The 14,182-nt window shown below is 47.9% G+C and overlaps 1 protein-coding gene across 1 annotated transcript in view; it reads right to left on the reverse strand.

Annotated features, from left to right (window-relative positions):
- Window positions 1–14,182, reverse strand: part of RASGRF1 (Ras protein specific guanine nucleotide releasing factor 1) — a 66,364-nt gene that overhangs the window by 1,552 nt on the left and 50,630 nt on the right. Inside the window, exons 17-26 of the mRNA XM_083586273.1 lie at window positions 13,689–13,859; window positions 12,219–12,325; window positions 11,718–11,830; window positions 10,896–10,956; window positions 9,035–9,138; window positions 8,616–8,700; window positions 5,399–5,596; window positions 3,064–3,143; window positions 1,341–1,458; window positions 1,029–1,097 (exon numbers count right to left, since the gene is read on the reverse strand). Of these exons, the coding sequence (XP_083442399.1) occupies window positions 1,029–1,097; window positions 1,341–1,458; window positions 3,064–3,143; window positions 5,399–5,596; window positions 8,616–8,700; window positions 9,035–9,138; window positions 10,896–10,956; window positions 11,718–11,830; window positions 12,219–12,325; window positions 13,689–13,859 (1,106 nt within the window). The remainder of the gene's footprint in view (window positions 1–1,028; window positions 1,098–1,340; window positions 1,459–3,063; window positions 3,144–5,398; window positions 5,597–8,615; window positions 8,701–9,034; window positions 9,139–10,895; window positions 10,957–11,717; window positions 11,831–12,218; window positions 12,326–13,688; window positions 13,860–14,182) is intronic.

Raw genomic sequence — 14,182 nt, forward strand, 5'->3', positions numbered from 1 at the left:
AAGGAAAGGGAGGCAGCGAGGGGTCAATGCTGCTCCCTCTGACCCAAGGGGAGAGAGCCCAGTGTTGTGAGCCCCCGATGGCTGGGAACAGATCTGTTGGTCTTGGGATACCGTGCAACAAACTAACCATAGGGTTTCTTAATGGCCTCAGAAGAAGCACCTGCCGGATCCGGCCCATGGCCCATCTAATCCAGCATCCTGTTCTCACAGTGGCCAACCAGATGCCTGTGGGAATCCCACAAGCAGGATTTGAGTACAACAGCATCTCTCTCCTCCCCTGCAGTTTCTAGCAACTGCTATTCAGAAGCAGACTACCTCTGCTTATAGTTTCTCTCTCTTTATGGGAGCTAGTTTTGTAGGAAGGGTTCAGAAGCATTGTTTCCTCCAGCTGTGGAGGCAGAACATAGCATTCATCATGGCTAGTAGCCATTGATATCCCTCTCCTCCATGAAGTTATAAGTACCTTCCTCAGCAACGGTTATCTAGGAACAATTATTCAGGAATATATCCTGTTCTCACAGGGGCCAATCATATGCCTATAGGAAGCCTGCAAGGTGGATCTCAAGCTACAGCTATTGTTTTTATCCAAACAGTCTTCCCCAACCTAGTGCCCTCCAGATGTTTTGAACCACAGCTCCCATCGACCCCAGCCACCATGTCCATGCTAGTGGAAGATGTACAGTGGTACCTCGGGTTACATACGCTTCAGGTTACAGAGTCCGCTAACCCAGAAATAGTACCTTGGGTTTAGAACTTTGCTTCAGGATGAGAACAGAAATCGTGCTCCGGCGGCCCCGGAAGGCCCCATTAGCTAAAGTGGTGCTTCAGGTTAAGAACAGTTTAAGGTTAAGAACGGACCTCCGGAACGAATTAAGTACTTAACCCGGGGTACCACTGTACTCCAAAACATCTGGAAGACTCCAGGGTGGAGAAGTCTGCTTTCAAACGAGCTCTCAGACACCCTCACCTCTGGGAAGTGGGTGCAAGGGACAAGCCTGACCCCCGGAAAGGGTCTGCGGTGAAGTTACCTTTGCCTGATGCTCAATTTTGTAGGCCGTCTGCTGGAACTGCCTGATCTCTCGGATGATATGGGAGATCTGTGCAGAAAGAAAACAAATTGGTGCTTATGTTTGTGCTCCTGGGAATAAAAGTTGTTGGGGGAAACACTCAAAGCTCATGAAGTAAAAGGGCCTGATGGTGGTGAATGGAGTAATCAGGCGGTTCACATCTTCACGGACTATCCTTCCGTCAGGCTATTCTTGACATCTGATCAGACTTATGAAACCTCCTTATGATTTGCCCTTTCTCCCTGCCAAAAGGCACTGTGCCAGGAAACTTACCATCCTCATTTTGGAAAAATTCACGAGGCCATCTTCAGTGTAATTGGGGGTGCCTTCCTCAATGAAGGCCAGGTCTGTCAGGTACATCCCTAGATATGGGACGCAGGGTGGGTCGCAGCTGGAAGGGAGAAAAGAAGTCCCACTTAATGTGATGGGCACCCTGAGACAGGATCCAATGGTCTTTCTCCTGAGTTTCCTCTTTGGCCACAGTTCATACAGGCACTTTCCTCACTCCATGTCAGCTCAGATGGGTTCATAAACTGTCACCACAGATTACACCCTGCAGGGAGAGCTTTTGTGTCACCCTCACATCAAGTCTGGTACTTAAGAACATAAGGAGGGTCTGATGGATCAGGTCAATGACCCATCTAGTCCAGCATCCTGGTCTCACAGAAGCCAACTGGATGCCTGTGGGAAACTGGCAAGCAGGATTCAGACACAAGAGTCATCTCCTCTCCTGTGGCTTCCAGCAACTGGTATTCAGAAGCATTGCTGCTCCAGCCGTGGAGGCAGAGCCAGTGGCCATCAATAGCCCTCTCCTCCTCCATGACTTTGTCCAATCCTCTTTTTAAGCCATCCAAGTTGATAGGCACCACTGCCACCTGAGTGAACTCCATAGCTTAATTATGCAATGTGCGAAGAAGGGATTCCTATTATCATCCAACATTCCGCTTCATTGGATGCCTGCCAGTTCTAGCCTTACGAAAGAGGGAGAAAAACTTTCCCTGTTTCCATGCCATACTTTCCAAAGTAGTCCTTCACATCAAGTATGAATGAGTCTCCAGCTACGCAGACCCCTGTCCCTTGCACAAATAGGAATGCCTTGGAACTCTGGAACCTCTGAGATTCTCTGCATTCAGTGCAGAGGCCAAAGTATTCCTCCCTGCCCTCTGAAGGGCCTCTTCCCTTTCACAGTCTCTTGCTCCTGGTTAATTAGCTGGTTTCCCTTCCCCTTGCTCATGAGGGGCGTGCAAAGTCCCAGGGGCTGGAGGCCCAGCTGTGCAGCATGCCACCCACCGTCTCCACCCCAGCCAGAGCAATTCCTCACTCATGGAGTGTGCTATGGGAGTTCTTCCCTGCAGCTCCACATTTCCAGACCTGGACCTTTGGAGACCCAACCCTTGATAGCTTCAGCCTCCTTGGAAGGAGGGCTTCTGGGTGGCTCTTCCTCCTCGGCTGAGGCTTTGAGCAGGGAGAGACAGTGTTGTGCAGTGGTTAGTGTCAAACTAAGACCTGGGAGAGACCAGGGTTCAAATCCCTGCTTCTCAACCTAACCTACCTTCCAGGGCTGTTGTGAGGACTAAGACCTGAGTGATCAGGGTTCAAACCCCCACTTGGCTATGAAGCTCACTTGGGTGACCTTGGGGGCCAGACACTCTCCCTCTCAGCCTAGCCTACCTTGCAGGGTTGTCTAGCGGGTTAAACGAGGAAGGGGAGGACCAGGTGAGCCACCTGGAGCTCCTTGGAGGAAAAATGTGGAATATAAATAAATAAATAAATAAATAAATAAATAAATAGAGCTGAACTTTCTCAGGTCCCGGCAATATCAGCCAAATACCTAGTGGGAAGGAGTACTTTTTGGAGGTGCTCACAGGTGTGCCATGCTTTGTCATTCTGTGTGTGCATGCACATACCTCAGACGCCACGCAAGGTCTCACATTTTGCAAACAAAGGCATGATGGGCACCACCACAGGTGGACGAGCTCTGCTGCCAGCCACTTACTTTTTCAGGGCCTCCCTCAGATTCTTGAAGCGGCCTTCTGAAGACACCAGGCGCTGCAGCTTGTCGATCAAAGCTTTCGTCTGAAAAGAAAGACATAAGGCAGAAAGTGCAGACTCTGGTTAAGGAAGAAAGAAGAATCCAGGCTGGGGCGGGGGGTGGGGGGCACCTTTTTGGGGAATGATAACAAGGATCTGCTTCTGAGCTACTGAAAATCAAATGGGCGCTTTGGTCACCATGGTGAAGAGGCAGGCCCAGCAAATTCAAAAAGCAGTTTGGAATCAAAATCAGGAAGCGGGGCAAATTATCAATTGGCCAGGGAAGCTTCGTTCAATTAGTTGTACCCAATAATCCCAGCTTGCAACCCTAGAATCATAGAATTGTAGAGTTGGAAGGGGCTCCAAGGGTCATCTAGTCCAACCCCCTGCAATGCTGGAATCACAGCTAAGTTGCCTAATAGAGACAACTGGGCTGAAGGCAACACAGAAGTTCAAAAACGGGGTGGAGGTCACTTGTGAAATTGCCTTAAGACCACAGAGGTTCCAGCTTAACATATTCTTTATGTGAATCGTCTGCAGAAACTGAAGCTGAGCAAGAAATCTGCTCCATCTGGTTTGGCTGCACTTTTGTGTTATTGAGGAACCATCTGAGCGTATGATAAGTATCTGCGGGGAGAATGCCAGGTCTCAGTTCCACAGCAAAGAAGGAAGTTGAGCCTCCTAAGTGGTCTGGCAGGGGAGTTCTGGATGAAAGGAGGAAGAAGGAGCTGCACAGAATAGGCCAAGCAAATCTCTCTGCTGTGGCTGGGGGAGGAGGAGGGGGGTGGCTACATAGTAAATAAATCTCAGCACTCCACAGCTAGCATGCGCCTCTGCACATAGACTGGCATGCAGCAGAAGTCAAAGATCAAACAAAGCCAGTCATTGTGCTGGGCTGGGTGGATCGGTGCCCAGTTCTCATGATTCTGAAGGAATTTGCATTCTCAGAAGCTACCAAGTCAGACCAATAATCCATCTAGCTTTACACTGACTGGCAGCCATGGATCTTCAGAGTTCTTGTTGGGGGGGGGGGCTCCTATCCCTACCTGGGCATGCCACCAGGAACTGAATATTTGACCTTTTCCACGCAAAGCAAATGCTCAGCCACTGAGCTACAACCCTTTTCCCTGAATGATTTTAGATAGATAGATAGATAGATAGATAGATAGATAGATAGATAGATGATAGATAGATGATAAATAGATAGATAGATAGATAGATAGATAGATGATAGATAGATGATAAATAGATAGATAGATAGATAGATAGATAGATAGATAGATAGATAGATAGATAGATAGATATGGATGATAGATAGAAAGATAGATGATAGATAGATAGATAGATAGATAGATAGATAGATAGATGATAGATAGATAGATAGATAGATAGATGATAGATAGATAGATGATAGATAGATAGATAGATAGATAGATAGATAGATAGATAGATAGATATAGATAGACAGATGATATAGATTGATGATAGATGATAGATGAAAGATGATAGATGATAGATGAAAGATGATAGATAGATGATAGATAGATAGATAGATATGATAGATATAGATAGATAGATAGATAGATAGATAGATGATAGATAGATAGATAGATAGATAGATAGATAGATAGATAGATGATAGATGATAGATGATAGATAGATAGATGATAGATAGATAGATAGATAGATAGATAGATAGATAGATAGATAGATAGATATAGATAGATGATAGATAGATAGATAGATAGATAGATAGATAGATAGATAGATAGATATGGATGATAGATAGAAAGATAGATAGATGATAGATAGATAGATAGATGATAGATAGATAGATGATAGATAGATAGATAGATAGATAGATAGACAGATGATATAGATTGATGATAGATGATAGATGAAAGATGATAGATGATAGATGAAAGATGATAGATAGATGATAGATAGATAGATAGATATGATAGATAGATATAGATAGATAGATAGATGATAGATAGATAGATAGATAGATAGATAGATAGATAGATGATAGATAGATAGATGTGTTTGTTATTGCATCAATTTTACTAATGGTGAGCATATGCATTTAAATAAAATAAACCCCACAATTATATTATTATTTACTACTATGACAGCTCTCAAAATTTCAATATATGAGAGTCAGGGATTCTTTAGCTGCAGTTCCTGCCTTGCAGGGGGGTTGGTTCAGATGGCCCCTGGGGGTCCCTTCAAACTCTACAATTCTACGAGTCGAAAATGACCCCAGAGCTTTGCCTCGTGCTCCCCGCTGGCGTACCCACCTGCTTGGACACCTTCATCCATGTCTTCTTCAAGCGGAAGATGGCACTGCGGTTGAAGGCCGAGGTGATCTCAAGGACCGCGTTGTAGTTGTGCAAGCAGCGGCAGATGTCGGCCACGGCCACCCACTTTTCGATGGTGCTCACCCTGGTGGTGATGTCCTCGTTGTGGAGGATCTCGGAGGCGATCAGGTTGCTGATCTGCAGAGGGGAGAGGAGCCGCACAGCCCAGCGGTCATCAGGACCGCCTGTGTGCCATTTAAAAGGATCACAGAGCCCTAAGCTCAAGCACAAAAAGATGAGGACAGGAAAACAAATGTACTTTTATCTCAGGGGCACATGCATGGACTTGACAGGGCTCTGAGTTCACAGAACTTGTCCACAGGGTTGGCTCCTAAAGCATGATGTCGCCAAGGTTTCACCACATTTTTTTTGCTGCCCCCTACTGGACATTTTGGGATGCGGGTGGCGCTGTGGGTTAAACCACAGAGCCTAGGACTTGCCGATCAGAAGGTCGGCGGTTCGAATCCCTGCGACGGGGTGAGCTGCTGTTGTTCGGTCCCTGCTCCTGCCAACCTAGCAGTTCGAAAGCACATCAAAGTGCAAGTAGATAAATAGGTACAGCTACAGCGGGAAGGTAAATGGCGTTTCCGTGTGCTGCTCTGGTTCGCCAGAAGTGGCTTAGTCATGCTGGCCACATGACCCGGAAGCTTTCTGCGGACAAACGCCGGCTCCCTCGGCCTATAGAGCAAGATGAGCGCGCAACCCCAGAGTCGGTCACGACTGGACCTAATGGTCGGGGTTCCTTTACCTTTACCTTTACTGGACATCTATCTGTAACTAAGATGGGTAAAGAGTTTGAAATCCATGTTTTCCATGTTCATCTTTAAGGTGCCGCAAGAACCTTGGTTGCTGTTTTGCTTCAGCTGACTAACAAATTCATTGTGGCATAAGGTTGTTGTTGTTTTCAGCAGGTGCATGAAGTGTTATCCAGAGTTGGAGGTTATTGTGACCTAACTATTTACACACACTTACACAGGATTGTAAATAGGGAGATCAGAAATAAATGGGACACAGGAAAGTACAGATGGGTATAATTACGTTATGAACAGTGCCCATATGAACAGACATCCTAGCACTGAAGGACCAGGTGTGCAGCCTGGGAGTCATTTTGGACTCGCAGCTATTCATGGAGGTGCAGGTCAATTCTGCGTTCAAGGCAGCTGTCTACCAGCTCCATCTGGTACGCAGGCTGAGACCCTACCTGCCCACAGACTGTCTCGCCAGAGTTGTACATGCTTTAGTTATCTCCTGCTTGGACTACTGCAATGCGCTTTACGTGGGCTACCTTTGAAGGTGACCTGGAAACTACAACTAATGTAGAATGTGGCAGCTAGACTGGTGACTGGGAGTGGCTACCGAGACCATATAACACCGGTCCTGAAAGACCTACGGTACATTGACTCCCAGTATGTTTCCGAGCACAATTCAAAGTGTTGGTGCTGACCTTTAAGCCCTAAATGGCCTCAGCCCAGTATACCTGAAGGAGCTTCTCCACCCCTATCGCTCAGCTCTGAGGGCCTTCTGGCGGTTTGCAAGATGTGAGGTTAAAGGGAACCAGGCAGAGGGCCTTCTTGGTAGTGGCGCCCGCCCTGTGGAACGCCCTCCCATCAGATGTCAAGGAAATAAATAACTGACTTTCAGAAGACATCTGAAGGCAGTCCTGTTTAGGAAAGTTTTTAAAGTTTGGTGTTCTATCGTGTTTTTAATATTCTGTTGGGAGGCACCCAGAGTAGCTAGAGAAACCCAGCCAGATGGGCAGGGTATAAATATATTACTACTACTACTACTACTACTACTACTACTACTACTACTACACATCATGTGATAAAAACCTGTGTCCTGTTTCCATCCACAAAAAATAGCTCAGAACATAAGAAGAGAACAAAAGCCTACTGGGTCAGGCCAATACCCTATCTATTTCAGCTTTCTGTTCTCAGAGAGGCCAACCAGATGCCTATGGGAAACCAGCAAGGAGGGCCCAAGCACGGGAGCACTCTTCCTTTCAGTGGTTTCCAGCAATTGCAGAGCATAGTTATCATGGCTGGTCGGCATCAATAGCCCTCTCCTTGACAAATTTGCCTCACCCTCTTTTAAAGCCATCTAGGTTGGTGGCCATCAGCTCCTCCTGTGGGAGTGAGTTCCACATTTTAACTACGGTATGTATTGCGTGAAGGAGGACTTTCTTTTATCTGCCTTGAACCTCTTGGTGAACTGTAATTCAGCATAAAAATGGAGGTCAATAAGAGGGATGGAGCTTCAGTCTTCAGTAGGATAATAATACCTTTTATTAGGACAAAGGAGGAAAGTGTCACGAAGTGTGGCAAGCTTTGGGGTTCTCAAAAACAGTTTAAACATGGCAGCCTCAGTTTGAAGTAGTAAGGTCCGTTTCAGAGAATTCTGGGAGGTTGAAATGATCATAATATCATTATGGCCATCTATGCTTTTCTGCATTTCATTTTCACCTGGCCTCAGTTTTAACAATCCCTGCCCTGCCCCCTGCCTCTGCCTCTGCCCTTTCCAACCACGTGTGCATTTCCGGCACTTCAGGAGAAAACTTCGACTGTAATCCACAAGTGCTAATGCTATTTAGAAGAGAGTGGGAGGGGTGGTGGTTCTGGAGACTGGTTTGGCCAGTTGGCCATTTGCTGAACAAACATCAAAGCTTTCCAGCTATTCCATGTCAAGCAGATCCTCTGAAATCCTGCCAAAGTCAAACTTCTGCCTGAGTGCTTTCCTTCTGAAAAGGAGAGCAGGTCCAGATTCTCACAGGAGGAGGAGTTTAGACTTGATATCCTGCATTTCACTCCCCATAAGGAGTCTCAAAGCGGCTAACAATCTCCTTTCCCTTCCTCCCCCACAACAAACACTCTGTGAGGTGAGTGAGGCTGAGAGACTTCAGAGAAGTATGGCTGGCCCAAGGTCACCCAGCAGCTGCATGTGGAGGAGCGGGGACACAAACCCGGTTCACCAGATTACGAGTCCACAGCTCTTAACCACTATACCACAGAGGCAGATTTGGGAACAAGAACCTCCCCAGCCCGGCCACCCACTGACTGCAATGCTATGCGACACCGCTCCCTCTTCCCCAAATTGGGAGCAGTCCCTCTTGCATCTGGGCTCCTCCAAAGCTGTTCAGAGCCCTAGAGCCCAAACTCACATCATTGAAGTGCTTGGTATTCTTCATGATGTACGGAGTCCTCTCGTTCTTCTCCAACTTCATCCAGCCTTGCCCAAAGAACTCTCTGAAAATGCAGTGGTAAGAATATAAAAATGTTAGAAGAGCCTGCTGGATCAGGCCAAATGGCCAAATCTAGTCCAGCATCCTGTTCTCACAGTGGCTACTCAGATGTCCCCATGGGAAACCAGCCAGCAGGATCTGAGCCTAGGATTGGGATCCTAACCTACCTCACAGGGATGTCGTGGGAATTAAATGGGGGGGGGGGCAGGGAAACATGTCTGCCACCTTGAGCTCTTTGGAGAAATAGGCGAAGAAGGGAAATGAAATGAAAAAATATTGCCTTCTCCATACATGCCAGAGATGGAAAGGAGGAAAACAGAAGCAACTTTGTGACTCACTCATAAGGAATGGTTTTGAAGACCAGGTGATCCAGCAAAGTCATCTGCTCAGCAATTTCCAAAGCAGAGTGGTTTTCAAAGGGCTCCGCCTTGACTCCCGCAGCCTGGAGAGAAAGAAGACAGCCCCGGCATTTATTTAAGCCCCTCAATGGAAGCAAAGACAACAAGCGCAGAATCTGCTGGTAGCAAGCAAAGACTCAGAGAGCTACTATGGGGAGGTCCCTTTTCCTCCCAGGCCTTGCTCAGCCTCTTCTTCAACGGGGCGAGCATCTATGCATATGTGCACGTGTGTGTGTGTGTGTGTGTGTGTGTGTGTGTGTGTGTGTGTGTGTTGTGAGCACCAGCAAGAGTCACAGAGGGCTCACCCTGAGGCCTGCTGACATTGGAGGCCAGGCGGGCAATACCTACAAATTGCCTTACCCCAAATATGCCCATTCGACTGCTTCAATTCACAGAACTGGCACTGTTACAGGTGCTACAGAGTGGCAGCATCTACATCTTGGAACAAGAGGCAGCATGACAGTAGTGCTGAGCTTGGACTGCAGAGGCCTGCTTCATGATGAGGATCCTCTCTAAGTGGGGGCTCTCCCCCCAGATGTCAGTTACTCCTTTGAAATCCCAGTAATGTCCAGGTGTATGGCAGCCCTACCTTAGAAGTTTGTTGACATGCAGGGGGGCGGGGAATGCCACTCTGCACTCCATGCAGCCTCAAGCCTGCACTCCAAGGGGCTCCTCAAATGCTTGGCACTCTGCACCAGTTTTGCCTCTTTGCACACACAAGAAGGGGAAGAGATCTAGCTCAGTGGTGGAGCATCTGCTTTCCCTTCACAGAATCACAGGTTCGAACCCTGGCTTCTCCAGGTAAGGGTGAGGAGAGACTCCCTGCCTGAAGCACTGGAGGGCTACTGACAGTCAGTGTCAACAATATGGCCTAGATCAGTGATGGCCAAACTTGGCCCTCCAGCTGTTTTGGGACTACAGCTCCCATCATCCCTAGCTAACAGGACCAGTGGTCAGGGATGATGGGAATTGTAGTCCCAAAACAGCTGGAGGGCCAAGTTTGGCCATCATTGGCCTAGATGGACCAAGGGTAAAGCAGGAACTTCCTGCGCAAATGAAAATGTCCCCTGCTACTCCGCTTTCTTGCAAAGTAAAGTGAAATCTACTCTGTTCTGCTCTTCTTTTTGGAGGAATTTCCCAAAGTGGTTTTGCCGTGAGTGGGGCTCTGGACTAGAAAGCCCTCACTCCCTTTTCCTTTTTGCTGAGAAAAGTGCAGGATGTTCCTGGATAAGCCACTTGACTCCTGGGCAGGCAGCCCACTTGCCATCCGGGCAGTGGCGTAGCGTGGGGGGTGCAGGGGGGGCGGGCCGCACCGGGCGCAACATCTGGGGTTAGGGCAAATCCATGGGTTAGGGGGCGCAAATCCACGGGTTAGGGGGCGCAAATCCACGGGTTAGGGGGCGCAAATTACTTGCCTTGCCCCGGGTGCTGACAACCGACGCTACGCCACTGCATCCGGGAGGGACATTTCTGTTCTCTGCTTCACTTCTAAAGTGGCTGTTGAAGAATTTTGCCCCAAAACTTCCAGCACTGGTGCAAGCAGGCATATCCTTAAAACGGCCCCTTTGCATGACGACCAGGGAGTTACACAAAAACCACCCAAAGACACTTAAAAAAGCCCAGCAGGCTCTCGTCATTTATGTTGGGTTGTGAAATGCTCACTAGTGGGCGATGAAAGCATCTCTTTCCCAAAAAACACGAAGGGGTCGGAGGGAAATAAAGGCAGAAGGGAAAAAAAAAAAGCACAGATCTTCATGGCGATCCAGTTGCAGGAGGTCAGAAATTGTGGGAGGACAGTTACCATTTGCAGGATCTCTTCCAGTGTGATCTGATTGTCTCCAGGGTCCTCCTGAGTCAAGGTCCTGAGGTGCAAGAGAGAAATAGCAGCATTGGAATATAAGAGCCCAAAGCACATGGGAGATTTTCATTGCTTCCCAGCAGAAGACTCTTTGCATCGAGGTGGAAAGGCCTAAGTAAAGCATCACTTCCTCTCTTTTAAAAATAATAATGTACTGCCAACCCTTCAGCAGCAGGCCCCAGGCAGATTACAGCAATTTAAGATCCAGAAACTAAAACAAATTGTAGTCACAGGGATGAGGTGAGTCCTGGAAATACACATCTCAAATGGCAAATGCCAGCATCAAGAGGTGCATCTTCAGCATTCCCTGGAAGCTGTATAATGAAGGTATCAGATGCACCTCCGTAGGAAGGGAATTGCGTAACTGAGGGGCTGCCACAGAGAAGGCCCTATCCTGGGCCACTTCCTATGGGCCACCAGTTGCCACCACCTAGACCTACCTAAGCAGCTACCAGTGAAAAGAAGGGAGAGGGCCCTCTTGGTAGTTCCTCCACCAACTTTTGAGGAACTACCATGAAGAACCCTCTGCGCCTTCTCACTGCTAGCTGCTTTGGTTTAAGTGGTGGCAACTGACGGCTCACGGGCGCAGCCCAGCCCAGCCCATTGTCTCAATGCTTAACTGTACCCTGGGGTATGAGCACCCTCAGTCTCACCCACACCACACTGAGTGTGGCAGTGGAGAAGAGCTGGGTGGCCAGGGATTCGGCCTTGTCCTTGGCCAGCTCATTTGCCAGCCAACCACAGATCTGCAGGAGGGTAACTTGCCTGATGATATTGGCTGCTGCCTTCCTCTCTTGTGTCAGCAGTTCTGGGTCATGGATGACTTCCTCCAGAAAGCTGATCACTTTGCACTTCAGTTCATCGTTTGTTTCAAAATCCTGCAAAAAGAAAAATAGAAATGTTTGGGTGTTATTCCACTAAGCTACATTCAAAGTACACCTATTGAAATTAATGGGCCTAACTTAGTCCTGTTCACGCATTTCAATGAATCTACTCTAAGACTTAGTTTAAAAAAATCAGCCTCTATATCAATTCTGCATTTTCACAAGTCAGAGCAGTAGCTCCCAAAGTGTGTGGCATTGCCCCCTGGAGGATGGTGGAGTTATCTAGGGGGAACACCAAAAGGCAAGGGGGTAGCAGGAGGTGTGAATGATTGTCAGACTTTGAGAAGCTGAAATCACTGGACCAAGTTCATCCATCTTGTTGAATTAATTAAACTATTACCAGTGCAGCTTCCTGCCTCCACTTGTTCTGGGAGCAGCTTACCTGGGAGTGCTTGGAGACCCAGTGTCTCAGGACATTGAGGACCCGGTTGGTCGCTGCCCTCCTGATCACAAACTCCTTGTCACCATTCCTTTGGTCAGGGGGGAAGCCTGGAAGGAGAGCAAGGAGCACAGAGGAGGCTGAGTCAGTGTCAGAGCAGGGGAGGGGAAGAGGCCATGCAGGGATGCCTGGGAGGATAAGCTCCAACCTAGCTGGGAGGTCAGGAGGGTTGCCCAGACCCTGCCTTCTAAGACCCGGCAAGTTCTCCTAGATGGTGAGATTTAGCAGGCGCCTTCTGTGCCAACTTTTAAATGCCAGCTGAAAACTTTTCTGTTCCACCCAGTTTAAGACTACATCCTCCCACAATGGTTAATTGATGTCTGTTTTTACTTTTTTATATATGGTTTTTATTGTGTGGTTTTATGTTTTTATTGCTGAAACTGCATGTATCGTATTTTTCTGTCTATAGGACGCCCCCTTGTATAAGACCCCCCCTATTTTGGGGGACTCAATTTTAGGGAAATGAGGGGAGATGGCCCAAAGTTGTTGAGCCTCTCCCCCTAAGCAGCTGTGGGCAGGAAACACCCCCTAGATCATTTCCCACATGCAGCGACATCAGGGGAAGTTGTACTCCCGCCAACAAGCTGGCTGGTGGCGCGCAGCTTCTCCACACACACACACCCCATGCCACTGTCTGTCTATTGGACGACCCCAGTTTTTTGACATGATTTTTGAGTCAAAAAACCTCATTCAATACACGAAAAAATACGGTATATGTACAGCTTGGGGGCGTGGGGCAGGGAATAGGCTGTATGTCAAGACCTGTCTAAGTCCTGGAATAGCCAGTCCAGCTTCCTGGTGAGGACATGAGCCATTAAGGAAACAAAGGGAATAGTTCTGTGCTAGACAGCAAAAGGGTGGGCTCTACTCCCTCAACTGGCTGCCAGTTAGAAAGGCAAAAGGCCAGAGTTCAGAGCTGAGTTATGTGAGCTAGAAGCTGGAGGAAGCAGGTAGGTTGAAAAGGCAGAGAGAAAGAGCCACGCCTGATTTCTGTGGGAATCCATGGCTGTAGCTGTAGGAAAAGCAAGGCCGTCTTGGGGTGTTAATGTTGTGAACCCATCCATCGCAGGCTCAGGTTGTATATATGTGTAAATAAACCATATATCATAAAGACACCACAATTTCCACTATACTTCATTCCAAAGCAAACACAAATTCTGGGTAAGCTCCTAGAACCTCACACTGCTTAGAGACTGGGGTGTTGTGAAACACACACACAAGCATGATAATAGTGATATACAAATATTAAATAAATAAATTGCAAGTGTTAATGCCCTACATTTCAGGATACAAACCCTGCAAAGGGAGCATGCAAATCAATGAGGCTTTTGCAAAGTGTCCCCATGGCCTCTTCTCTCTGCAGAGAAAGTGGGGTGGGGCCCCCAAGAAGGGGAGGAATCCCCATTCTCTCACCTGCACTGGCAAGGGACATCCTCCTGTACTTCTCTTTGGTTGGCGTGCCCTCATTGGCACCTGCGGTTGCGATGGCAAAGGCTGAAGCAGCCGAGAGGGCACTGCGAGTGTTGTCTAGCTCCCGGCAGGATGTCATCACGACCCCATTGTTATAGGAGAACAAAGGGAATTCTGCATCAGGAGAGAAAATTCGCAGTGAGCTTTCCTCTGGCATGAAACACTCCCCAAGGGCTCCTTCCCCACTTGCTGGCTGTTAAAGGAGACTCAGAGAGGGCCAGATCCTTCCCCAGGAACTGCACTGGCAAACACCCGTCGACAAGAGTCAACAGCCTCTCTCAAGTGGTCTGTGCAATGGTATTCAGAAAGGCGTGGCTGAGAGCTGATGTTCATCACCATATTATACAACAGGAAGACCTTCTTCATACAGCACATAGGTAAACTGTGGAACTCACTTCCGCAGGAGACACTGAAAGCCACCCACTTGGATGGCTTTG

Source organism: Podarcis filfolensis, assembly GCF_964270895.1.
Source record: "Podarcis filfolensis genome assembly, chromosome: 14".
NCBI classification, from domain to species: Eukaryota; Metazoa; Chordata; class Lepidosauria; order Squamata; family Lacertidae; genus Podarcis; species Podarcis filfolensis.